Here is a 26,313-nt window from a genome sequence, read left to right on the forward strand (position 1 = left end):
AGACTTGTGAGTTCAAAGTTCCACAGAGACTGAGTTAGAACTTGGATTTCCTGACTCCTGGCCTAGAACTCATGCAGTTTATTTCATGCTGTCTGTCATGTCTTTGTGTATATTGCATCTCAATTCTTTGGGTTAAACTCATTTTGAAGAACTTTATGATGTGTCCCAGGACAACTCACACTTACATTCTCACAGGTTTTATATTTTTCTAAGTTTTTCACTGCCCCTTTTCTGTTTACTCATGATTTTACCACAACTAGTATGAAAATTTGCTTTAACTTCTGCCATCTGGAATTGCATTTTTGCTTTATTAAAATTGGTCTTTTTAAACTTCTAGAAATTCAAACTTCTTTCCTCCTTCTGTGTAACTCTGTACTATTCTCTGTGTTCTGATCAAATATATGTGAAATCTGTTTCATGATAAATTGAGCAATTAGCTTGTTGAATAGCAGTTAATGAAACCTATTTAACTTAGACTGTATTCATGTATTGACATTTTTTTATATGGTAGCATGATGTTAAGATTACTTTTCTTTGCCTTCCTACCTGTCTGATCCTCTTCCATTTTTACATTGGCACATCCTGTGGCTTGCTTTCCATCGTGGGATTCCTGTTCTTGTGAGTTTTCTGTTTTACTGTGTCCCAGAATAGCATCCAACTCAGTAAAAAATTTCATACTCTTAGTCATGCCTAGGTCTTGAGCCATTCTTACAATCTTGTATTCATGTTTTAAGTTTTTGTACTTTGTTCTGCACTGCTTCCAGTCTCTCTCTATTCCGAGTTTCTGAAGCTCGGCAGCAATTTGTTCAAATATCCTTTTATTTCTCACTGTTCCCTCTAGTTGTTGTTGTATGCCTTTATCAGACCAGATGCCTATTAGAGCCCTGACTTCTGGCACAGTCCAGTGTTTTCCTCCTTCATTTGCTACAGCTGGAATGAAAGTTGGATTATTAGGGGGTTCCATTATTGGTGTAGAGTTACCTGTACCGGGTGGGGAGGGAAACAGATATATGGGTTACATACGTCAGCTAAGATAAATAATTGGATGCAACATTAGTAAAGGAAGTAATTTTCTCTGTAGGAGATGGAATGCAAATCATAGCTTAGCTTTTCTCTTAAACTAGTTGGGAAATGGAAGTACAGAACCTGAATCTGTTCCTTACCGTGACAGTGACTGGCTTTAATAAAGCTGTGTTTTTAATTAGTTACATTTCGATCAACTTTCTTCTCTATCATTTCTTTCTCTTCCATTCCACTCCTTTAGTATGTGGGATGTATGTTAGTATATAGTGAAAGTCGAATATATAATTTTGTAATATTTATTTGTCAAAAGCAATAAATATAATTACATAAGAAAACAGCTTGTTGAAGACAACTTTTTCATGATAGGTGTGAGCAATTTATCTCCTTCCCAGGCTTTTTCTTTATCTAATGGTTTCCATTTGCTGCATATCAGAATCTCCTAGGGAGCTTTTATAAACCACTGCCCTCACCCCTCATCCCTGGATTGTGATTCTAGTGTGCAGTTCAGGGTTGAGAACCAAGAATATTCATGAATGAAGGGCTTGGAAGAGGCACATTAATAACTGGTGCTTCCTACTCTTTGTGAAAATAAAAGATGTCCCATTGGTTAAAGACCAAATGCCAAAGTGAAATATTATATTCTTTCAATGCAAGGAAATGTGCCAGAAATTTCATAATGCATTAGGCAGAATGTCTCCACTTAGTTATAAATCCTTTAATAACTTTGTATTACATCTCTGGTACAGTTTTGCAACTCGTTTTATGGTAATGGCATTACTTGACATTATATTGGTTATTTAACAACCCATTATCTTGATTTTCTCAGATTTCATGTTTAATAAAAAGGTAGTTCAGACCTCAGCATCCATAACATTACTTATTAAAAAACACTATCGTATTTACTTGAGGTACGGAGTTGTTTTTATTTTGTGGTGTATTTAATATCTTTAAGATGCTTTTCAGTCTTTTTCCATACTTGGATTAACTTTCAGTAAGAATTTAGAAGCAAGAAGGAGATTTATGTTGACTTTTTGGGTGAATAAAATCATCCTTGACTTCATTATGGATTTGATATTATTTACTTTCAAATATAAAATTCTGGTTTTCTTAGACCCCAGGAATGCTGAAGTCATATGCTCATTAAATATTAGGCACTTACTATGTGTAATTTTGGCCATCAGATTCCTTACTATGTTTAAAGAATAAAGATTGGAGGTTTGAAGGCTAATATTTCCAGGCAATTTACATTTTGTTAAGGAAATCATTTGTTTTAGAAATGATTTTTTTTTTTTTTTTTTGTATAGGTTGGTAAAAAAGAGGGAAACATAAATTAATCTTAAGTGTTTCTACCAGGAAAACGCATCCATTTTCTCAGATTTGAAACCAATCTTACTTTCCAATTTGAAATTGGATCAGTTTCATTATATATTTGGCCCACCATACCATACCTACCTAGTTCCATTGGTCTGACATGAGAAACCAAAAGTAAAGGATTTCCTGGGATGTCTTCCTTGTCTACTGATGTAACTGACATTTTGCCTGGAAAGAGAGAATTCCTTTTAGAAATAAGTACGAAGGAAAATTAAAATTGGATTATAGCTGATAATGCTAATAGTTTGAGTTGAATTTGTTCATATTCATGAAGGATTATAGATTTGGGGTAGATGCTTTTTGTAATAGTGGTATAATATGGTTTAAATATTTATGTACATAAAGAGAAATCTAATTTCTTCCATCCCATTGACATTTTGAACTTCCACTAGAATTGTTTGCTTATTTTATAAGTTTCTAGAGATGGTTGTAGTTAGTTTTCAAATTAAATTACATCTTTAAAATGAGGTATTTTCTTTTTTTTGTATTTTAGGTGCTTTAACATAGTTGGCCCTTTAAGTGATACTGGTAATGTGAGAGAGAAATCCTGCAATGAGATAATCAGAAAATCTTGTTTTATTGTCATATATGGTCAAATAGCTGAGTTTGTATGTATCTTATGTAACTAGTTGATGGATACATACTAAACTTTCCAGAAATTAATCTAAGTTTTGCTTAAGTGGACCAAGGAATGTACCATTTAAAAGAACCATGCCAGCCTTGAAATATGAAGACATCCTTCCTTGATCTCCTTATATCATTTCCACATGTTTTTCTAATTTTGTTTTACTGAGTAACAGAAATAGCATTATATTTTACATTAGGAGATCAAATGTTAGGTATGATTTTGATGGTGTAAACTTTCATTTTAAAATCACTATTCACCATTATAATTACAAGGCATTACATTAAAGAATAAGAAAATGAATGCTGTTTATCATCTTAAAGATTATACTGGGGATTCTTATATTAAAAAAAAAACAAGTGAAAAATAAGGGAAGTATCAGTGTTTTCAAATGGCATAATTATATAAATTTAAAACTCAAAATAAAAATTGTCAGTTTTTAAATCAAGTTTCATAATTATTTGAGGCTAAATTGCAGTTAGGGAATGTTTTGGATTTAGTTGGGAATATGGGAAATAAAAACCTGAAGTTACATAAGAATTCTCTTTAGAGAGAAGAACAAAAGATATTCATATCCCCAGGTAATTTAACAACTGAGCTTGATTAGAACAGCAAGGAAAGGTAGGGTTTGCTATTCTGTTATCTGCTTTAGGGCCTACTTTCATTTACTGAAAAGGTCCTGGAGCTGAACATATAGATGGGGGGAAAAAAGAGAAGCTCTCTCTCCCCAACTTCTTCAGGGGATTTCTCTTTTTTTCCCCTTAGGTTGGTCATTCCTAGCATGAATCCCAAAATTGTATGTCGGGGCCCCATGGCATGGAGATTTTAAACAGAAACACTTAAGTCATTATCCCTAATGCATTTGTATATAGGAAGAGGAGGGAAAGAGAGCGGAAACTTTCTTTCAGTGAAGGAATATGATTTGGCCGCAGTCAGCCAAAGGTATTCTGAGGTTGAGGATAATTACAATTTCCGGAACATGAAGCGTCTTAGAATTTGTATTTGGGTTTTTTGCCAAGGCTCAGTCAGACTACCTGCTGCCTAACAGAGGGGACCAGATCCTCTGTCCTTACCCCTTGCATGAATGCGGTTGATCCCAACAGTAGAAAAGGCACGTTCATTTCCTTCCCTTCCTCTTTTTACCCTACACCAATAAAAATTCTACTGCTTCCACCAAAAACACCAGAAGACATTATAAATGAATTAGACCTGGAGAAAGGAGAGCTTTCTAAGCCTTAGAAAAGAAACTATGTGACTATGTTAAAACTTTCAACTTTTGTGGGTTTAATAAAAATCAGCCAAACTTGTAAGGCGAAAGAGGTCACGCAGATTTTTCTAAGACCTCAATTGACATGAACAGTCAATTTGTAAAACTGAATAAATATGTAGGAAAATGTTCCACAGCACTAGTAATTAAACAAATGCAAAGTAATTTATTGCATACACTGTTGTACTCTGTTCTTTATTAAATTAGCATACTCCATTATTTATTAAATTAGCAAAGTCTCTCCCCCTTTCAACCTCACTCCATAATCTTACTTGACAGGGTTCTATAAAAGGGACAGTCTCATTGTTAAAGTACAATTCTTTTGGAAAGCAGTTATTTTAGCAATATGTTTCAAAGTAATTATACCCCCCCCCCGACCAGAAATTGAACTCTGATAGTCTATCCTAAAGTAATAATTTTAAATATGGACAAAAGATAATTGATTGTAGGGAATTCCCTGGCGGTCCAGTGTTTAGGACGTGGCGCTTTCACTGCTGGGGCCCAGGTTCAATCCCTGGTCAGGGAACTAAGATCCCGGTGTGGCCAAAAAAAGAGAAAGGTAATCGATTGCAGCATCCGTTATATAAGGGGGCAAAGACCCAAACTCTGGTATATGCACTCAGTTAAATATTATGGAACCATTAAGTAACATTTAACCCTAAATTATGGTCAATTCTGGGTATAATTTAAAGATTATTTTAAACGTAAACAAAATGCTAATTTTTTTGTAATTTTATAATTTAAAAAATTGTATAAAAACAATCAGTGGTATTGTGGAAGATAATGTGAGAAGGGCCTGAAAACTAGGGAGGCCAGTTAAGAGGTTATCCTAATGTTCCATGCGATGATGAAGTTCTGGATGGTGGTAATGAAAATGGAGCAGAGAGATAAATTTATGAAACACATCAGTAGATTTTTTTTTTTAAGGACTTAGTGACTGACAAAAAATCAAGGTTGTCTCAAACATTTCTATTTAAGTGACCAGAAATACAGTGATAGTAAGGTGGAAGCAATTTGTAGGAGGATCAGTTTTGATGGGGAAAGAGAGTTGGTTTTAGAACTGGGTGTTTGACATACCCTAAACATACATGGTTAAGGTGTATTGTGGGCCCTCTGCTTATGAGTGAAATGGGGAGTTTGGAGCCATGCAAGTAGCTGAAAGGGCTAGAAGGTCCCATTAAGAAGTGGAGATACTAGCATCACATCTTCATTACGCCAATCTGTGGTTAAATCAAGGCCTTTCAGAAGCTCAGTGAGTGATTTACTTATTGTTAATCAATACTTAAAGCATTTAGATGATGATGAGTGCAGAGTGATTAACTGAATAAAATAATATAATTACTGTTTAACTTGGTAATGACTGCAAAACTTTCTCAGAATTTGGTTTGGTATTAGAAGTGTAAAGGCAGTAAGCTGGGTGGATTTTTTACCAAAGGATTTTATTATTGAGCTTTAAACACGAAGTTCAGATAACCCAAGTTAACTCAACTGTAATCTCTCATCTTTAACCCCCCTTCTTATTTGGTACCTTTATTATACCACTTACCACTTTCTTTTGGGTTACATTTATTCACAGTTCCCTCCTTTCTGTGGTTATATCCATGAATGCATGTAACTCACTGCTTTGCACACGGTGTACACAGACAGTAGGTATTAAACAGATTTTGAATTGAATTGAACAACTCTGTTCTTAAAAATAGCTACTCTAAGATTTTGGCCATGGGAGAAATCTCATTACTGCCATTGATTTTTCCCAATTTGCCGAGTGATGCATTCGGCTTTCACAGTGAGCAAATTCTATGTAAATAGTGTTGGGTTTAACAACACAACAGCTCAAGAACCTTGTTTTAATAAGGCATATATTATTTTGCAGATATTGTATTTTTTGCAGATTAAAGGTTTGTGGCAACCCTGTGTCAAGCAAGCCTGTTAGCGCCATTTTTCCAACAGCATGCTCGTTTCGGGTCTCTGTGTCACATTTTGGTAACTCTCAAGATATTTCAAACTATTTAATTGTATTATGGTGATCTGTGATCAGTGATCTTTGATGTTACTGCTACAACTCACTGAAAGCTAAAATGATGGTTAGCATTTTTTTAGCAATGAAGTATTTTTTAATTAAGGTATATACATTGGGTTTTTTTTTAGACCTAATGCTGTTACACATTTAATAGACTACAGTATAGTGTAAACATACTGTATATGCACTGTGAAACCAAAAAGTTTGTGTGACTTGCCTTGTTGGGATATTTGCTTTATTGCAGAGGTCTAGAGCTGAACCCACAATATCCCTGAGATATGCCAGTATTTAAATCATTTAATCATAAATCATTTAATCTATCAAATCTATTTGTTTTACTTACTGTTAAAATGGAGATGTTCTTCCAAACAAGTATTGAAGTTCTTTATCAGTTATTAGTACTTTAGTGCTTTTATTTATAAATTTAGGAAAATGGGACATAATATAGAGCAGAAAGTTCTGTCTTATTTGGAGCTGTGGGAAAACAACAGTTGAGCAATATTTTTTTTTTTTCACGACTCATAAAATTAAGACTTAAAATATTTTCAGAACCCAATCCATTTTCCAAAAACTGCATCAACATGGGTAAGGAGCAGTTGGCACTAGCAGTTGGTGTCATTTTAATGTGTTTTTTCTGTATTTTACAGATTTTTTAAATGGTTGGCATTAAACTCTTTTTTAAAATTAATTTTTACCTTGTGCAAAATAGCATATACATAACAGGTCAGTTATTTTTCTCAACCTTGATATTTCAGGCTATATTTATCATATGGACTCAAGTCTGGTTCTTTTACAGTTTGTTAGGTAAAAACAAAAGAATGGTACTTTTTCTTTTTACCTTCAGTGATCTCTGGAGCTGTACTTTGGCTCAGCGTTGCCAGGCACCTGTCATTTGCATCTTCCTCTGTTAATTGTGTGGCAGGTTCATACTGCAGGATCGCATCCAAATCATGGAAGAACTTCATAGTTTTAGAGCTGTCTCCAGAGTTGTGGGCATATTTAACTGTTCTGTATTCATATTTGAGATTTTTGTACTTTGCCCGGCACTGTTTCCAATCTCTGTATACTCCTAGTGCTTGCAGCCTTTTAGCAATGTAGATAAATATTCCTTTATTTCTCAGTGTTCCATAAAGTTGTTTTCGTATATTTTTTTCTGCCCAGATACTTAGCAAAGCTTTAACCTCTTCCTCAGTCCAGTGCTTTCCTGCTCCACTCTCCATGTTGAAAGTGACCTGGAAATGATTCACTATTTCTAGCCAAGGTTTTGTTTCCTAGGAAACCAGACGGCTGGTTGTCAATAAGCTCTGAAGAGCTGAAAGGATCTAGTTTAACTGGTTCAAGCTGCCTGAGGGGAGTAACTTGAGAAACTGCCAAATAAGCAGGCTTTGTGATTAAAGAAGGCTGGACCTAAATGATTCCTAATGTTATTCATTTCAGGTTTAAAGGAAAAATTACCCTTGAGAGGAAAGGGAAAGAAAACTTTTTTTGTGTTTATTTCTAGTTTACTATATGATTGTTGATTTTTTGTTTGTTTTGGAAATGGTTGGCAGAGGTTCTTTCTGCCCTAAGGTTTATGGCTAACATTTTTATTTCTCCTCTGATATGAATCACTTAGTCTTTGAACATTGGTTAACTACAAACCACATCATTTCACTAAATAAATAAATCCTAAGTCACAAATTATTCATTTATATAGGATGTAGAGTATTATGCATGTCTGTTTTCAGCATAATAGTTCATAGTATTTAAAGCATTGGTAAGCTTTTAGTAAAATTTAAAGCATTTAGTAAAATCACTTCAATTTTAATTTTTTAGATTTTTACTTTGCAAGTACATTTAATATTGTAGTTTTTCTTGTCATTAAAATGTCTGAACAATTACAATTTTGGAAAAGATCCTTTTTACCAAATAAATCATGTATTAATTGTTAATGTATACATACATATTATGGTAGAGATTTACTTTTTATTTCTACCCTGATATATATTCTTTGGAACAAAAATTTGTTAATAAACATCTAGTATTTATAGCACTTGTTCAGAACTATTAAAAATTGTTGAGCACTTTGAACCTTTATTGTATCTTTTGAGTTTGTACTCCACTGTGGTGCAGATCCTCTAAGTCTTACCAGTGTGTTACCCTACCTAGCTAGAAGCCTAGCTTCTGGCTTTCTTTGTATCATCACCTAAAAATACTAATGCAGGAAATGAGATACAGAGTGCCTCATCAGCTTGGGGTTTTTTGAAGTAGCATTTATTTTCTGAAGACAAAAGTGATAGATATTTGTCAGAAAAAATTTGATGAGTGCAAAAAGCAAAACAAAACAAAAAAATAAATTTTGTTCATAATTCCAGTACCCACAAGCATTTTACCTGCTATTTTATTTGGAGTTTTTTATTTATATCTACATACTCAACCTTATTTAGAGGTCACATAATACAGAGGTTAGAAGTACAAGTTTTGAAGTCAGATTGTCTGTGTTCTAATCCTGGCCGTGCCACCATTCTCTGTGTGGCATTAGACAAGTTACTTCTGTTTCTTTAGTGTTGTCCTTTTCTGTAAAATGTGAATGGTAATCATAGTACCTACTTCAGAGGATTGTTTTCAAAGCCTAATAAATTAGATCATTCATGTAAATGCTTAAGACAGTGCCTGGCATATTAGTTAGAACTCAGTCTCATCTGCTGCTATTGCTAATTGTTGTCATTGTCATCATCATGACATGATGTGGAAGTGGCACTGGTGCTAGTAGCATTTACTGTGTTGTCAGACTGAGTTCATGGATGTTATTGAGAAAAGTATGTTTCATAAAAGTCATTAAGAAGCTTATCAATGGGGTAAATTTAACAGCTGATACCTTTTTATATTCACAGGGGTCAAGAGAGTGCTGGTATTGTGACCAGTGATGGGAATTCGATACCAACATTCAAAACACACAAGGTATAGTTAAGCATTAAAAAATGTTGAGTATAAAGGTAACAATAGCCCAAAGATAACTAGTATATAGTGGTGAGGGGAGGAACTTTGAATAAAAATAATCTGTAATTAGAAGTATAGTTGACCCTTGAACAATGCAGGTTATGGACGCTGACCTTCGTGGAGTCCAGTATCTGCATATATCTTTTGACTCCCCCAAAACTTAACCACTAATAGCCTACTGTTGACGGGAAACCTTAACTGATAACATAAACAGTTGATTAACACATATTTTGTATGTCATATGTATTATATACCGTTCTTACGATAAAGTAAGCTAGAGAAAAGAAAATATTATTAAAATCATAAAGGAGAGAAAATACATTTACAGTATAGTACTGCCTTTATCGATACAATAAGCTTATGTTGTCTTTTTACAAGATAAATTCTGTCGGTACCTATGTTAATGTCTTAATAATATAGAACACTGTATATGTTATATGTATTACTAACACTAGACCTCAAAAATGAAAAGATAATGTGAAAAAATTCATATTTATAGGTATAACAATTCATGCATTGGTAACAAAGAAGCAGCAATATGATTGCTTTATGGTTGCCTAGCCTATACACTAATAAATGAATCGTTATAAAGTATCACTCACTTTATGCCTATGTAAGGATGGGCTATCCACTTTAATACCGGTCTTGCACATGATGTTGTACACGATGACTACTTAGGCAATGGTGATGGTGGTGACACAAAAATGTCTCATACGGTTTTTGCTGTACAGTTACTAGATTTTCACAAGAAGACTCTCACACATCCACAACAGATAAGTTTATTAACTGTACAGTATGTTGATGATTCACTATTCATTAAGTGGAAGTGGATCATCATAAAGGACTTCATCCTAGTAGTCTTCATTCCTAATGAGTAGGCTGAGGAGGAGGAGGAAGAGGAGGGGTTGGTCTTGCTGTCCCAGGTGTGGAAGAGGTGGAGGAGGTGGGAAGGGGAGGCAGGAGAGGCAGGTACACTGTATGTAACTTGATGGGAATATGTCATAATTTCTGTCTGACTTTTTTGCTTTTTTAATTTCTCCCAGAATGTTTCTATGTGGTACCAATCGTTCCACGGTTTGCTTTAGTTTCAGTGCCTGTATCATAGAAGGGTCCATGTTGTAAAAGAAGTCCAAAAAGAGTCTTGAATAATCGGAACCCTACTGCCAGCGTGTCACTTTGTTTCTGGCACTGCTTCTTCTGTGTCTTATTCCTCATCATCTGGCACTGGTTCGAAAGCACTCATCTCCACCAAGTCATCTTCTGTTAATTCCTCTGGTATGGTGACTGTTAGCTCTTGAATTTCTCCAAGATCCCTATCTTCACCTTCATCCCACACACCTTCATCCCATCCCATTTATATTTATTTATATATTTATTTTTATTTTTTATTTTTTTGCCATATCCACAATCTTTTTCATGATTTCTTTGACTGGTTCTGTCGTAAATCCTGTGAAGTCGTGCACAACATCTGGACACAGTTTTCTCCAGCAGGAATTTATTGTTTTGGGCCTGACGGCTTTTCCAGCTTTTTCTCTAACAACAGCGGCATCTTCAGTGGTGTAATCCTTCCAGTCTTCCATGATGTTCTTTCTGTTGGGTTTGTCTTCCATGGCGTAGACAGTCCTCTCCATACAGTACCTTGTGTAATGAGCCTTGAAGGTCCTTATGATCCCCTGATAGGGAGGCTGAATTAGAGATATGTTTGGCGGCAAGCACACCACTTTGACCGCTTGGGTCTGACCGTGTTGAACTCATGGGGTTCTGGGTGGCAGGGGCGTTGTCCAATATCAAAAGAACTTTAAAAGTCAATCCCTTACTAGCAAGGTACTTCCTGACTTCAGGGATAAAGCACTGATGGAACCAGTCCAGAAAAAGTGTTCTTGTTGTGCAGGCTTTCTTGTTGTACAACCATGAGTTAAAAGACTAGCAGCCGGACTTCCCTGGTGGTGCAGTGGTTAAGAATACACCTGTCGGGCTTCCCTGGTGGTGCAGTGGTTGAGAATCTGCCTGCCAATGCAGGGGACACGGGTTCGAGCCCTGGTCTGGGAAGATCCCACATGCCGCGGAGCAGCTGGGCCTGTGAGCCACAATTACTGAGCCTGCGCATCTGGAGCCTGTGCTCCGCAACGAGAGGCCGCGATAGTGAGAGGCCTGCGCACTGCAATGAAGAGTGGCCCCCGCTCTAGAGAAAGCCAGGGAAGCCACAACTAGAGAAAGCTCTCGCACAGAAACGAAGACCCAACACAGCCATAAATAAATAAATAAATAAAAATTTGTTAAAAAAGGAATACGCCTGTCAATGCAGGGGACACGGGTTCAAGCCCTGGTCCAGGAAGACCCCATATGCCGCAGAGCAACTAAGCCCGTGCACCACAACTACTGAGCCTGCGCTCTAGAGCCTGTGAGCCACAACTACTGAGCCAGCATGCCACAACTACTGAAGCCCGCACGCCTAGAGCCCGGGCACCGCAACAAGAGAAGCCACTGCAATGAGAAGCCTGTGCAACACAACGAAGAGTAACCCCTGCTCTCCACAACTAGAGAAAGCCCGCATGCAGCAACAAAGACCCAACACAGCCAAAAATAAATAAATAAATAAATTTATTTATTTAAAAAGAAAAAAAGACTAGCAGGTGCTGTTTATCTTTTCCCCTCAAGGCTCGGGGATTAGCAGCTTTATAGATAAGGGCAGTCCTGATCCTAAACCCCACTGCATTTGCACAAAACAGGAGAGTTAGCTTATCCCTTACTGCGTTAAATCCTGGTGCTTGCATTGCTTCACTTCCTTACTGATAAATGTACTTTGTGGTATTTTATTTCCCACAGTAGGGCACTTTTGCGTTAAAACCTTTTTTTTTTTTGCGTTAAAAACCTGTTCAGGCAGATATCCTTTCTCCTCAATGATTTTCTTAATGCTGTCTGGGAACTTGTCTGCTGCCCCTTGGTCTGCAGAAGTCACTTCTCCTGTTATCTTGACATTGTTTAAGCTAAATCTCTTCCTAAAAGTATCCAACCATCTTTTACTGGCATTTAATTCTGCAGCTTTAGATCCTTCACCTTCCTTTTGCATTGCCATCATATAATGACCTCACTTTTTCTCGAATCATATTAGATAGGTATGCCTTTCTTATAACAATCATGCACCCACATAAAAGCTGCATTTTCAATATGAGATAAAAGGGTATTTCACAAAAAGTGCAAGATTTTTGTGCCTGCTGGTGTAGCTGCAGCAACGGCTTCACATATTTCCTTTTCTCTTTTTTTACAATGGTCTTTATGCTGGATTCATTTATCTTGAAATGGTGGGGCAGCCGCAGCTGCAGACCTCAGTCTACAGTAGACATCAAGCAATCCAACTTCTTCTTGTAAAGGCGTGACTGCTTCTTGGGAGCACTTCCAGCATCACTAGTGGCACTTTGTATGGGTCCCACGGTGTTACTCAAGGTTTACGGTATTGCAGTAAAACACGAAGAAAAATACACAGGAACTGGGAGAGGAGACATTTTACTGCAATAGGGAACTTGAGGTAGAGATGAAGGGCTCACCTGGAGAGGATTAGTGTCACATGGCATTTTAAGTGGGTACTTGCAGCACTTGAGCTCCCTGCAGTATTAACAGGAGGGGGCTCCGAAATTATTACAGTATTACTGTACGGACTGCAGTTCATTTTATGCAGTTATGATGTAATACTGCACCTTTATGTTTGTTTACATTTCTCGAAACAGCAAATAGCACAGTTTATGGTTTATGTTTGTTGTGTGCATAAGTTTTGATAAATGTTAACATTTTATAATAGGATTGTGTATATTTTGTGGTAGTAAATGATAAAATAGACTAGTATCTACATATATTTTATTCATGACACACCCATCTTTTTCTTAATTTTTTTCAGTTACTCTAGGCTACACGGTTCATCTGCCAAGTATTTTTAAATTGTTGCAAATCTCCAAAAAAATTTTCTGATATATTTATTGAAAAAAATCCATGAAAAAGTGGACCTGTGCAGTCCAAGCCTATATCGTTCAAGGGTCAACCATTTCTATTTGTCATTTCTATTTTTATTTCTCTCCCAGTGATAATTTGCTAGACTGACTCAGACAAGTCATTTATTTGAATACTTTAACATGCTTTAATTTAAAATTACAAATAATTTAGTTTATTGTATTTGACAAATGTTAGCTTAGTACATCTGTTCTTCAATGTTTTATCAAAAAGTATCCTATAAAACAAGCACTTCAACATTGTGACTACATTAAATACCACTGAATTTTTCACTTTAAAATGGTTAATTTTATGTTATGTGAATTTCACCTCAAATATATATTTTAATGCATCACAGTTCTTACAATTAGGTTAGTCCCTTTTTTTTTTTTAAGATTAAAATTCTGAAGCACAGAGAAATTAAGTGAACTGCATTTTGTAATTTGGGATTGTCTGAGCAGAGACATATAAAAATGCTACTAGTGTTTTTTTCCCTAAAATGAGCTCTTACTTTGACTTTGCAAGGGAATGGGTCTTGTAAATCACGTCTTTACTGAAGACAATTTGAAGAAATTATATACTTCAAATCTTGGAATTGGACACACGAGGTACGCCACTACAGGAAACTGTGAATTAGAAAATTGCCAGCCCTTTGTTGTTGAAACACTTCATGGGAAAATAGCTGTGGCACATAATGGTGAATTGGTAAATGCTGCTCGCTTAAGGAAAAAGGTAAGGTTTTTTTAATGCTTTTTTCATGATTGTAATAAATTACTGAAAAGAAGTTATTGAGGAACTTGGAAAAGGGTATTATCCTATTGTTGCTACCTGTTATCTAACTGCAAAGAACAACTGTATCAGAATTAGCTGGAGTACTTGTTATAATTACAAATTCTAAGAGATTCCTCCCCAGAGTCTGGGGAGGGACTGGTTGCTGAGTCTGCATTTTAATAAGCTCCTAAGGTGATTCTGATGCACTGCTTTGGAGTTGAGATTTGGAAAATTGATTTAAGTATTCCCAGAACTTTGTCCTGCCCTCTTCTTAAGCTCTGGCATTGTCATTACAATAATACAGTTTTTTTCCTCCGAAATGAAAAATTTTTTTTTATTCAGACAATTTAAAAAATATAAATATGAAGTAAAAATTATTTAAAAACTCACTATTTAGAGGTACCACTGGAAGTTCCATCCTAAACAATACCCAGGTCATTATTTTTCGCCTAACCCCTTACCCAGATGCTAGACTTCACCTCTACGCATTTCGCTGCATCAGGGATGATCAGTGAGGATGGGTAGCCACCGTCACCACCACCAAAAAATCTGAGTTGAGAGTCTGCACTGCAGTGTGCCACTCTTACGGGAATGTGTCCTATCTGTCAGGAGTGTCGAGGGCTGAAAAAGTTAGAACCATAATCCCAAACCCTCATGCCTTCTCCGTCCCCCTCCTCCAGCCACCCACTGCAGGTCTACATTCCATCAAACTTAGTTTTCAAAAGCTTTCCTGTATACCTCCTAAAGCACTTTTTCCCCCCTTTTTTTCCTGTTTGAAAAGATTCAGACACTTCCCATTGCCTCCAGCAGCGGTTCTCCGTTATTATGCATACACACCTACAATTGGTAGGAGGCAGGATTCCTTAACTGAGCATCTACACAATGCCTGATCTCTTCTCTTGGCAGGCTATTGGGTGAGGGGTGAGTTAAAGCTTCCCCTCTAATGATTGCAACTTTTCTCCTTTCCAAATAGCTTCTGCGTCATGGTATTGGTCTGTCAACAAGTTCTGATAGCGAAATGATCACCCAGTTACTGGCGTATACCCCTCCTCAGGAACAAGATGACACCCCAGACTGGGTGGCAAGGTAATGGTAAAAGTAGGCTGAGTGTGCAGCTCTGGTAATGAGAGCTTGGTCTTGCATGTGTTTATAACTAAAATTATTCATTCAATTATTTAATTGATTCCAGGATTAAAAACTTAATGAAGGAAGCACCCACGGCATACTCGCTGATTATAATGCACAGAGATGTGATTTATGCAGTACGAGATCCTTATGGAAATCGTCCTCTGTGCATTGGTCGTCTTATTCCTGTATCTGATATAAATGATAAAGGTAATGAACTTCAAAAGAAATATAATTTTATAATGCTTTCCCAAGTCATTGTCCTACTATTGGCACACCCTGAAATCTTTAGGTATAAGGAGCTTATTGAGTAAAAGCTAGGTAAAAAAGAAAAAAATGGCACTTAGTTTTCAAAGTACGTTTCCTTGAGTATTTCTGAGCTGAGCCATTTTTAATATATTTAATGGACATTCCTGTTTTGTCCTGTCTGAGTGGCCTATTCATATCCTTTGCCCAGCTTTTTCATTTGTGCAGTATGATTTCAGTGATTTTCTTTTTGACTTATCAGATGTCTTATTCAAGCCATGAAACCATATTGTTTGAAGGAATCCTGGGATTATTAATTTTATCTTTGTTTCTAGTCAAATGAGGAACCATATGCTCTTAAAGTCATAGTAATGGATATTCTATGAGCTCTTTTGCTTACCTATTTGGTGTTTAACTGTTCTCTTGAAATACGTAGCCTCTTTTAAAATTTCTTGAATTCAGTAACTGAATCGATTGTCTTGTGATTTACAGAAAAAAAATCTTCAGAAACAGAAGGATGGGTGGTGTCCTCAGAATCTTGTAGCTTTTTATCTATTGGTGCAAGGTAAGTTTTATCGCACTCAGCAGATCAACTTTTTCCACATCAATAAAAAAAATTTTTTTTGTTTCTGATGTCTGCAAGAATACATGTTTATAAATGCAGTTCCTTTTGTACATTGTGCTCAGCAGTTGCACTGACATTAATGTCCCAGTAATACCTTCTAATCCTGGAACTGGCATCCTGTTTTCAAAATACCATGCGACTTATTTTAGAAAGGAAGAATCTCCTCAACAAGTAATAGTTATGAGCAAAAAATTTAAGCCAGGATAAAAATGTTCTCTTTAGCCTTCATGTTTTTAAAAATCAATAAAATATAGGGCTTTTAATTTTTTAAATTCTAAATTTGAATTTAAGGGTAACAGATTTATGGAAATTACTGCTGGAGGAATACTAGTTTTTTTTTTTTAATAAATTTATTTATTTAGTTGTTTTTATTTTTGGCTGCATTGGGTCTTTGTTGCTGTGTGCGGGCTTTCTCTAGTTGCAGCGAGTGGGGGCTACTCTTTGTTGCAGTGCGCGGGCTTCTCATTGTCATGGCTTGTCTTGTCGGGGAGCACGGGCTCTAGGTGCGGGCTTCAGTAGTTGTGGCTCATGGGCTGTAGAGCACAGGCTCAGTAGTTGTGGTGCACGGGCTTAGTTGCTCCGTGGCATGTGGGATCCTCCTGGGCCAGGGATCAAACCCGTGTCCCCTGCATTGGCAGGCAGATTCTTAACCACGGTGCCACCAGGGAAGCCCAGGAATACTACTTTTTAATTTTTTAAGCCAATAGACTTTATATTAAATTGAGCCATTTTTCCTTTATAAGGGAAGGGACTCTGTGTGCTTTATAATAGATAATTTGCCTTAATTTGACTGGTTTATTTATAGTCTTCTTTAATATTGTTTCCCAAGATATTACCGTGAAATCTTGCCTGGAGAAATTGTGGAAATATCCAGACATAATGTCCAAACTCTTGATATTATACCAAGGTCTGAAGGAAACCCAATGGCTTTCTGTATCTTTGAATATGTTTATTTTGCAAGACCAGATAGTATATTTGAAGGTAAGTAAAATATCTCTAACTATTGATATAAATCTATTATTCACCTCATTGAAACATGGCAATTCTTGGGCCCAAAGGCTTACCTGGCTCTTTGAAGGCACATAGTTATATGTTGCGAATTTTGGGACTGAGCTTACAAGTCATAAGATCACAGTTTTTCCTTTTCATCTGACTCTTGGATTTTGTTTTCCTTTTAGGAGTAAGGATTATGATTTTCAGATATGTATTAAGGTTAATTCTTTTTTTAAAGAGTGAATTCCCCCAGTTTATGTTTTTCCACTTTAGTGGTTTTTTGTCTTGCTTTTCTTTTTCAATTTATTTATTTATTTATTTATTTTTGGCTGTGTTGAGTCTTCGTTGCTGCGCGCTCAATTCTATAGAGTTCTAACAAGCTAGTTTCTTAGAATAGTGATATTATGCTGTGCTATATTATAGTAAGTAAAAATTTATTTCCTTTTCCAAACATTCCAGACCAAATGGTTTACACAGTAAGATACCGTTGTGGTCTGCAGCTGGCAATTGAAGCCCCTGTGGATGCGGATTTAGTTAGCACTGTCCCGGAATCTGCTACGCCTGCTGCCCTTGGTTACGCAGCAAAGGTATTTTCTCTTAATTAACACACAGTGATTTGCTCATTTAGCACTGAGATTAGAAATCCATGTATATAAAGAGAAACTCATCAGTTTATTGTAAGGAAAAAGAAAGTGTTAGTTCCTTTGCAAGAGTTACTTATTTTCCAGCCTTTTCATTCAGTGGCACTATTTTTTAATGGGTCCACAAAAAGTTGACCCAAAGACTAGGAAAACGATCCCCTTCATTTTAAACAAGTAATATCGTGACTATATATAGAATTTAGTGGTAATATTTGCTTATTATTAAGTACCCTCACAAGCCACTGGTGTATTTATTCCCTACTGAATGTGGGTGATAATAAAGTTGTTTATGTTAATTTTGTATAATGTTCTTAGTACTATACTTAATTTCATTTTTCATAACCAGGTAGAATGTGTAATTATAGTGATCCTGGTGTATAATACCCAACATTCACTATGTTGGAAAGTTTAGTTTGTGAATTTTTAAATGAAATAATATGCATACATTTTAGAGAAGTATTACCTTGTTAGATGGATAAGTCACCTCCTGTCCCTCAGAAAGTATCTCCTTAGCCTACTGGTTTTAATTCATTTCCGGCTGACAATTTTTAAATATGTGAATTTTTCTGACAGTGATTTATTCTTTGTCATGTGTTCACATTCTTGGTGTTTTTTTCCAAGATAGAGAAATAATATGTGTTTAAGAAAGAAGCATTACAAATTCTAGCAAAATGAATTGTTTTTCCTACTAAGTAGAGGACTTTCAATAATTTTTCTTTTTGCGTTTTCTTCCCTACAGTTTAAATAGTGAAGGAAAATTATAATCTGATGATGGAGAGCTCAGAATAACAACCACATTTAAAATTTTTTACATACATGTTATAACGGAAACATGACCTAGAGAAAACAGAACCCTAGAGTTCTCTGTATATGTGCTACTCATTGTCCTTTTATTCCTTCTCTGTCAGTGTGGGCTTCCATATGTGGAGGTGCTATGTAAAAACCGGTATGTAGGAAGAACATTCATTCAGCCAAACATGAGGTTAAGACAACTTGGTGTTGCGAAAAAATTTGGAGTATTGTCGGACAACTTTAAAGGCAAAAGAATTGTTCTTGTAGATGATTCAATTGTGAGAGGCAATACCATTTCACCCATAATCAAATTGCTCAAAGAATCTGGTGCAAAAGAGGTAAGTAATGTTAAAACACCTATCCTGAAGCACCAATAATTACAATATGATAGTCATGAAAATTTTATGTTAAAATTTTTATAAACCTAATTTTAAAACTAACAGACCACAAAATAGAATACTTTTAAATTTGTAGAGTATTGATTACTTTTTCTTTTTGAAGATATAGAAGCAATCCTAGTGTAATAAATTTGACACAGTAGGTTATATTTTCAAATCTCAAAGCTTATTCTAACTAAATAGTTCAGTAATTCAAATTACTGAAGTGAGATGTCATTTACAGCTAATAGTTGATCAGATTTAGAAATAAAATCTATTGTGGAGAAAATGGTATAGAAAGCAGTATGACAGTCTATTTAGAAAGCAAGTTCAGATCCATTACAATAGTAAAAAAGAATAGACACAAATAAACAAACAAAAGAACTGGAAATAGGTCATATATCTACCAGCAGGAAATAATTTAGTAAATTGATACATCAGTATGATGAAATACGATGCAACCATTAAAAACTATGATTATGAAGACTGCAAAACACGGGAAAATCTTTGCTGTTACAAGAAAGGTAAAAAGTAAATGTGGACACTGATTATAGCTATGTAAATGTTCCTGACAAAAGGCAGAATATAATGATAGATTAAAAAAATAGACAAACATAGCTCTTTGTAGTAGTAGTAAGGTTTTTATTATATCCTGGTAGATGTTATTTTTCTTTTTAAAAAGGTAAAATAAGAGGTAGGCAAAGGTGCCATTCAAGTGTTAGAAGAAAAGAATGAAGGTGGTCCTAGGAATATAATAAATGAGAAATGACAGATCAGAAGAAAGCAAGGTCCTTGTTAGTAGGTGACAGAAGGAAACAATGGGCATCTCTGTAAAAAGAACCCTTTACAAGTGGCTAACATTTTGAAATTCTTGTTCAGGACACTTTGGAGTCTAGGACAGGGCTGCTCAAGTAGGATTCTTGGTAATGAATTAATTCTAAAAGTAGTTCTGACTGAACACTGGAGTTCTATATGTATGTCACACGATTTTCTAGGATTCTTTTCCACCTATTATAGTGAAAGAAATTTTTTAGTATGCTTTATTACCCGTATGTTGTTAAAGTATTCTGTAAAACAATTTTATGTTGTATTTGTCAGTGACAGAATTTTGCATAATTGTTCTTACAGTGAATATCAAACTAATGAATGTGTGAAATGATTTCTTTCCAAGGTACACATTCGCGTAGCTTCACCACCAATTAGATATCCATGCTTCATGGGAATAAACATACCAACAAAAGAAGAGCTTATTGCCAATAAACCAGAATTTGAGCATATCTCAGATCATCTAGGTAGGTATTACAATTTCTATAAAATTTTATCTTTATTCATTTATTAACAGAAAATCCAAGCTTGTTCATCTTTACACTTTTAATAAAAAATAGTGTTCAGTATTTATTGAAAGTAAATGTTGTATGTGTTGAGCAGATGAATAGTGAGAGAGCCTGATATGTGTGGACACCATAGTGAGTGCTGTGATGGAGAGCTAGGCTAAGGTGAGATCAGAGAAGAAGGAAGAAAGGCTTTCCTAGTAGAGAGAACTGCTAATCAGTTAAAGCCTCCCAAAGGTCAGATCAGAAGAAAAACAAAAGCAATTTCACCACAGATTCTAATAGAATAATTTGGATGTGGGTACAAATCAAAAAGTGAAAAGCTTATATAGGCTTATCTTTAATAATGAGGTCAGAAGTCTTGAAGATGGAGGTTATCCTTGATAAGACATTTGCCTTTCAAATTCAGGTGAGGTATAAACTATAAATATCACATACGTGTTCATCCATGTATGGTACCTCCACACTGATTGTTTACGGCTGTTGTTTCTCTTGACTGGTCATGCCTGTACCTTACCAATTAAATATTTTGAATGTCACCCAACTGATATATTGTGAGCACTCACTGTTTGCCAGGAACATATCTATATTATCATAATAACATCACAAAAATGCTACAATTAGGCAATATTTCCCTTATCTGATAGCTGAAAAAAAAAGGCTTAGGAAAAGTAAGTGACCTTGAGCTTAAATGTGAACCCATATCTTCCTGACTTCAAGATCTGTTATTCAAGAAAATGACTCCTAAAGCCTTCTGAAGCCATTCTAGACTTGAATCCTCCACTGCTATTTTAAATTGTTATCCCTTAAATTCCAATTTAAAATTGAAAAAAAATAATAAAGGCCCTGAGTTTTATTGATTCTCCAGCCACCACCACCACCAGCCCCCCCCCCCGCCTTTTTTTTTTTAAGAGAGGCTAATGGAGAAAATTCCCTGGTGGTCCAGTGGTTAGGACTCCAGCTCTCACTGCCGAGGGCCCGGGTTCAGTCCCTGGTCAGGGAACTAAGATCCCACAAGCCACGCAGCCAAAAAATAAATAAATAAATTTTTAAAAATTAAAAAAATAGAGAGAGACAGGGGCTAAAGGAGAAATTTTTATTTTGGCTTATGTTTTCCTGTTTGTAACTATTCACTGTTAAGGCAGTTCTTCCTTTCCAAAGGAAGTCTCATGACCTTTTTCCCCGTCTTTCCCCCGTAGGAGCAAACAGTGTTGTGTATCTGTCAGTAGAAGGACTGGTTTCATCTGTACAAGAAGGGATAACATTTAAAAAACGGAAAGTGAAAAGGCAAGATATTATGGTTCAAGAAAATGGGAATGGTCTGGAATGTTTTGAAAAGAACGGTCATTGTACAAAGGAAGATGTTATGGTTCAAGAAAATGGGAATGGTCTGGAATGTCTTGAAAAGAACCATCATTGTACAGCTTGTCTGACTGGAAAATACCCTGTGGAACTGGAATGGTAGCTGCTAGGGGCAGACACGATGTTTCAAAACACAAAGTTAGTGGAGAAGTTATAGTGGTTACACCTCCATTTACTGTTACTCGGTACAGTGTGAAATGCCACATGCTTGTGTTATGTTTTGAGATTTTTTTCTGAAAAGGGTACCAAAGTGCTATGATTTCTTTAGTAATCCTAGATAAATATTTTGGTATTATCTAGGAACTTGGATGATCCTTTCAGTTTTATTTAGTAGTTTAGTACTTTTCTTTTTAGAAATCGTATACATTTAACTTCAGATCATCAACAGTAATGCAATGAATCGGTAAATTTCTGTTTAAGAGAGGATTGCCAGGTACTCTACTCTCCCACATGTTCTTAGAGAATTTTGTGGAATGTTTGAGAGTTATGGAAATTCAGTTATGGAATATTTTCATAATTGAACCTTGCTAATTACATATAATACAACAATATGTGGTATTCTTTTTTTTCGCTCAAGCGTTGGCTAGCCTTTTTCACCTGGTCAGAGAAGGCAGGTGGTCAGTGGCATTTGCCAGGTCCATGCTTTAAAGAGTTTGCAAGAGGTTAGACTAAGGTGTTGTGATGCAAACAGGACATGTGAGTTAAGTATAACATTTCATGAAAACCTTGAATCCATTATACCCCAAAGTTATCTAGTATCAAGAGTTATCTTTAAAAAAAACAAAAAACAGAAGAAGCACCTTTTTGTGCCTCACTTTCCCCACCTGTGCAATGAGGTGCTTATATTACTAAATTAAATAACTAGCAGCAGTTATTTTGGTGGTTAGAGCCATCATTCCACCCCTCAGTTTTAAGACAGTGCATGATTATTAGCTTTTGAAATGTTGGCCGTTGGTCTGCAATCGAGATTTCAAGAGGGAGACATACAGCAGTAATTTGCAACCTATCTTTGAGATGCTCTGAGAATGACTGTAAAAAACATGGCTGTGCAAAATATTTTCCTACATTTGACCAGAAAGTATGATCCATACTACTTAGTGCCCTTATAGTAGAAGCCCAGCAAGTAACCTGGTACATTTGAAGTAAAAAATAATTTTTTAGATTCTAACAAACCTTTTACCCTTAATTTGATTATATGCTTTTTTAATGAAGTGCTTGATCACTTGCAAATATACTGTGTATGCAATGAGATGATCAAGTAGAAACATTGTAGGGGCCAATTTTAAGGAACAAGGAGACAACAACTTTTTTCAATTAGCATGCTCGTCTAATTCCGAGCATCAACGTATCACTTTTTCTACTTTGTTTTATTGGGATCTAATGAATTAGATTTTTTTAAAGGTTTTTGTTTGTTTGTTTGTTTTTTAACATCTGAGATTTAAAACTTTAAAATGACTTGCCCTGAACCCTTGTTTATGTAAGATTTTTAAAACATAAAAGTGTTTGTTTCTGTGTTATTACCATGATTTGGTGTACATAGTGTCCAAATCCACCTAGAATTGTAATATTTATTAATAACCATAATCTTTTGTCTTCATTTGGTATTTAGTCTCATGTGTTGTATCATGGCAGGCCAAGAGAAAATGCTGACAGCTCTTAAAGCCCATGTGCAGCGGGCAGCAGTGGGTCAGATAACCCTGTGGTGGTAACACAAGCAAACTGGCATCTGAATAAAGCCCTGGGACCATTTATGTGTATAGCCTCTTGCCTTAAATGTATTCCTCATGGCAGCATATGGAGGAGGCAAGACCTTATGGGTCAGTTTTGAACCAGCCTTACTTACTTTGATTTTTTTAAAAACAAGAGACTCAGGGAAAGTACTAAACCAAAATCTCTGATTTGACTTTTGTGTTTTCCATAGTTTTTATTTTGTTTTATTGAGATGCTTTTATAAAGGAAAATGGTACTGTGACAGTTTGGTAATTCTACAAATTTCTTACTCTTTCTCCATCATGGCCTTTTATTTCACAAGTTTCTGAAGTGTGAATTACAATTTTATACCAGTGTAATCTCAAATGTTGTTTAACTGCTTTAAATTTATATAGGTATTGTAAACTGCAGAGCAAATGAGAAATGTGTTTTCACAGGATCTATATTGTGTACTAAACTAAGCCTACTTTTTGTGACTTCCTTGTGATGTGCTGGTGACAAATATATGTAATGAGTACATTTAAATATGCGTGTGTACTTTTTCTAAATAGTGACTTTTAGGTAGTGCATTATGGTGAACAGCACAGTGACAGTCACATCCAGGATCCATTCTTGGCACCAGCTAGTCATATCTTATTTCTCTGGTTCAGGCATTTCAGTAAATAGACCATCTCTGATGAGCCAGGCAAAACTACTGGCTGAGTAGGAGGGACAAATAAAATAATTAGAAATGCAGTGCTAAGTAAGCACTATGTTAGTGCCAAGTTGTGTGGAAACACTAGCAAGAATAGGGAAGGTGTCACAGAAGAGGAGGCTTAGATTCCCAAACTGCGTGTGTGTGTTGGGGAGGAGTACTTTTTAAAATAAAAATAAAGTAGGTACATGAATAAACTGTGGTACATCCAGACAATGGAATATTATTCAGTCCTGAGAAGAAATGAGCTGTCAAGCCGTGAAAAGATGTGGAGGGAACTTAAATGGATATTACAAAGTGAAAGAAGCCTATCTGAAAAGAGTACATACTGTATGATTCCAACTATATGACATTCTGGAAAAGGCAAAACTATGGAGAGAATAAAAAAGATCAGTGGTTGCCAGGAGCTGGTGGGGAGAGAGGGATGAATAGGTGAAGCACAGGGGATTTTTAGGATAGTGAAACTATTTTGTATGTTACTATGATGGTGGATACATGTCATTATATATTTGTCCAAATCTGTAGAATGTATGACACCAAGAATAAACCCTAATGTAAACTATAAATTTTGGGTGATAATGATGTGTCAGTGTAATGATCACCTGTAACAAATGGACCACTTCCGGGGGGGGGATATTAATAATGGGGGAGATTATTTTATGCGGGGGCAGGGGGCATATGGGAACTCTGTACTTTCTGCTCAACTTTGCTATGAACCTAAAACTACTTTAAAAAACGAGTCTTTAAAAATAAAGATACCAGGGTCCTACCTCTAAAAAAAACTATCAAAATAATACATGCATATAGTTAAAAATGAAGAAAATAAAGAGGTCACTGCCCTCTCCAGTCCTCTGTAGTGCATCCACTTTTAAGTATTTTTTCTGTTGTTAATCTCTATGTTTTAAACAGCTCATACTATTTACTTCTTACTGTACCAACTTTAGATATTATCTCTATTTCTTCCCTGGAATCTAGCAAAGTTTGCTCTGACAGGTAGACTTAAGTTAATCATATTAATATGATTAACTCACTTGAGTTTCTGATGCCTTTCTTAGGGTTTCAAGTAGGGTGTAGTCACCTCCTCTAAGGAAAATTGCCTTCATGTTTCATAAAGAGATCAAAAAGAAAATCCAGTCCTCTCAGAAAAAAACTGCTCACTCAGACATTTTAGAGAAAACTGCAAAAAATGCCATGTTAATTTATGTTTTTGTGTGCAGAAATTGTCTTCTCATGTAGCTGAGAATTTGTTGGAGGGCAGGAACCAATGCTTTTAACCTTTTTAGAATTTCTTTCATTTTTTTTTTTAACATCTTTATTGGAGTATAATTGCTTTACACTGGTGTGTTAGTTTCTGCTTTATAACAAAGTGAATCAATTTCTCACTGCACTATGACAAACAGGAAACGATTACACAACGGAGACCCAAGTGGGCGCTTGCACTCTACCTCAATCCTTGAAGATTGCTTGTTTGGCTCCACTGATGGGTATGTTGGATGTGATGGTTAATTTTGTGTTTCAGTTTGGCTAGGCTTTGGCGCCACGTTGTTCAAACACCAGTCTGGACGTTGCTGTGAAGGTATTTTTTTTTACCTGGGATGAACGTGTAAATCAGCAGACTCTGAGTCAAGCAGATCACCCTCCGTAATGTGGGTGTGCCTCATCCAGTCAGTTGAAGGCCTTAAGAGTAAAGGCTGAGGTTTCCAGAAGAAGATAGAATTCTCAAGACTGCACCCTAGAAACCCTGCCAGAGTCTCCAACCTGTTTCAAGACTGCAACATCAATTTTTTTTTTTTTTTTTTTTGGCCACGGCACGCAGGATCTCAGTTCCCCAACCAGGTATCGAACCCATGTCCTCTGCAGTGGCAGCGCAGAGTCCTAACCACCGGACCGCCAGGGAATTCCCTCCAGAGGACTCTAACGGGCTCACTGTTGCAAAAAGCCTAACTTCCCTCATCCCTCCGTTCTTTCACAATCACCTGACAAAAATGCCAAACCTGAATGAACCCACGGGCAGCTGAGCTCCCTTAGAGTAAATCACACACCGCTGTCCCAACTGTGACGTGGGCTACAGTGCTACCAGAGCACATAACAGGGACCTAACCTTGTCTTGGGGTAGGGTCAAAGGTTTTCAAATTTTTTTGTTGTTGTTTAGAAATTTTTTAAGCGTATTTATTTTATTTATTTACTTATTTTGGCCGCGCTGCGTGGCATGCCGGACCTTCCTTGACCAAAGATCGAACCCGTGCCCCTTGCAGTAGAAGCGCAGAGCCTTAACCACAGGACCTCCAGGGAAGTCCCTCAAAATTACTTTTGAAATAATTTTTATTTTTGAAAGAAACAATGACGTTGGCAACTGAGAGATGAGTTGGGAAGTAGCTGA

The 26,313-nt window shown here is 36.1% G+C and overlaps 2 protein-coding genes across 3 annotated transcripts in view; one reads left to right on the forward strand and one right to left on the reverse strand.

Moving 5' to 3' along the window:
* Positions 1-7,526, reverse strand: part of PAICS (phosphoribosylaminoimidazole carboxylase and phosphoribosylaminoimidazolesuccinocarboxamide synthase) — a 50,180-nt gene extending 42,654 nt beyond the window's left edge. Inside the window, exons 1-3 of one of the 2 annotated variants that reach the window (XM_059922932.1) lie at positions 7,145-7,526; positions 2,476-2,562; positions 547-981 (exon numbers count right to left, since the gene is read on the reverse strand). In XM_059922932.1, the coding sequence (XP_059778915.1) occupies positions 547-981; positions 2,476-2,562; positions 7,145-7,526 (904 nt within the window). The remainder of the gene's footprint in view (positions 1-546; positions 982-2,475; positions 2,563-7,144) is intronic. The other variant, XM_059922933.1, reaches the window with a different exon arrangement.
* PPAT (phosphoribosyl pyrophosphate amidotransferase) overlaps positions 1-24,481 on the forward strand; it is a 37,646-nt gene extending 13,165 nt beyond the window's left edge. Inside the window, exons 2-11 of the mRNA XM_059922937.1 lie at positions 9,180-9,246; positions 13,792-13,998; positions 15,011-15,123; positions 15,227-15,372; positions 15,901-15,973; positions 16,863-17,014; positions 17,486-17,613; positions 18,576-18,797; positions 20,008-20,128; positions 21,367-24,481. Of these exons, the coding sequence (XP_059778920.1) occupies positions 9,180-9,246; positions 13,792-13,998; positions 15,011-15,123; positions 15,227-15,372; positions 15,901-15,973; positions 16,863-17,014; positions 17,486-17,613; positions 18,576-18,797; positions 20,008-20,128; positions 21,367-21,632 (1,495 nt within the window). The 3' untranslated portion in view covers positions 21,633-24,481. The remainder of the gene's footprint in view (positions 1-9,179; positions 9,247-13,791; positions 13,999-15,010; positions 15,124-15,226; positions 15,373-15,900; positions 15,974-16,862; positions 17,015-17,485; positions 17,614-18,575; positions 18,798-20,007; positions 20,129-21,366) is intronic.
* Positions 24,482-26,313: the final 1,832 nt, after the last annotated feature.

This window comes from Balaenoptera ricei, chromosome 5 (assembly GCF_028023285.1).
Source record: "Balaenoptera ricei isolate mBalRic1 chromosome 5, mBalRic1.hap2, whole genome shotgun sequence".
Lineage (NCBI taxonomy): Eukaryota > Metazoa > Chordata > Mammalia > Artiodactyla > Balaenopteridae > Balaenoptera > Balaenoptera ricei.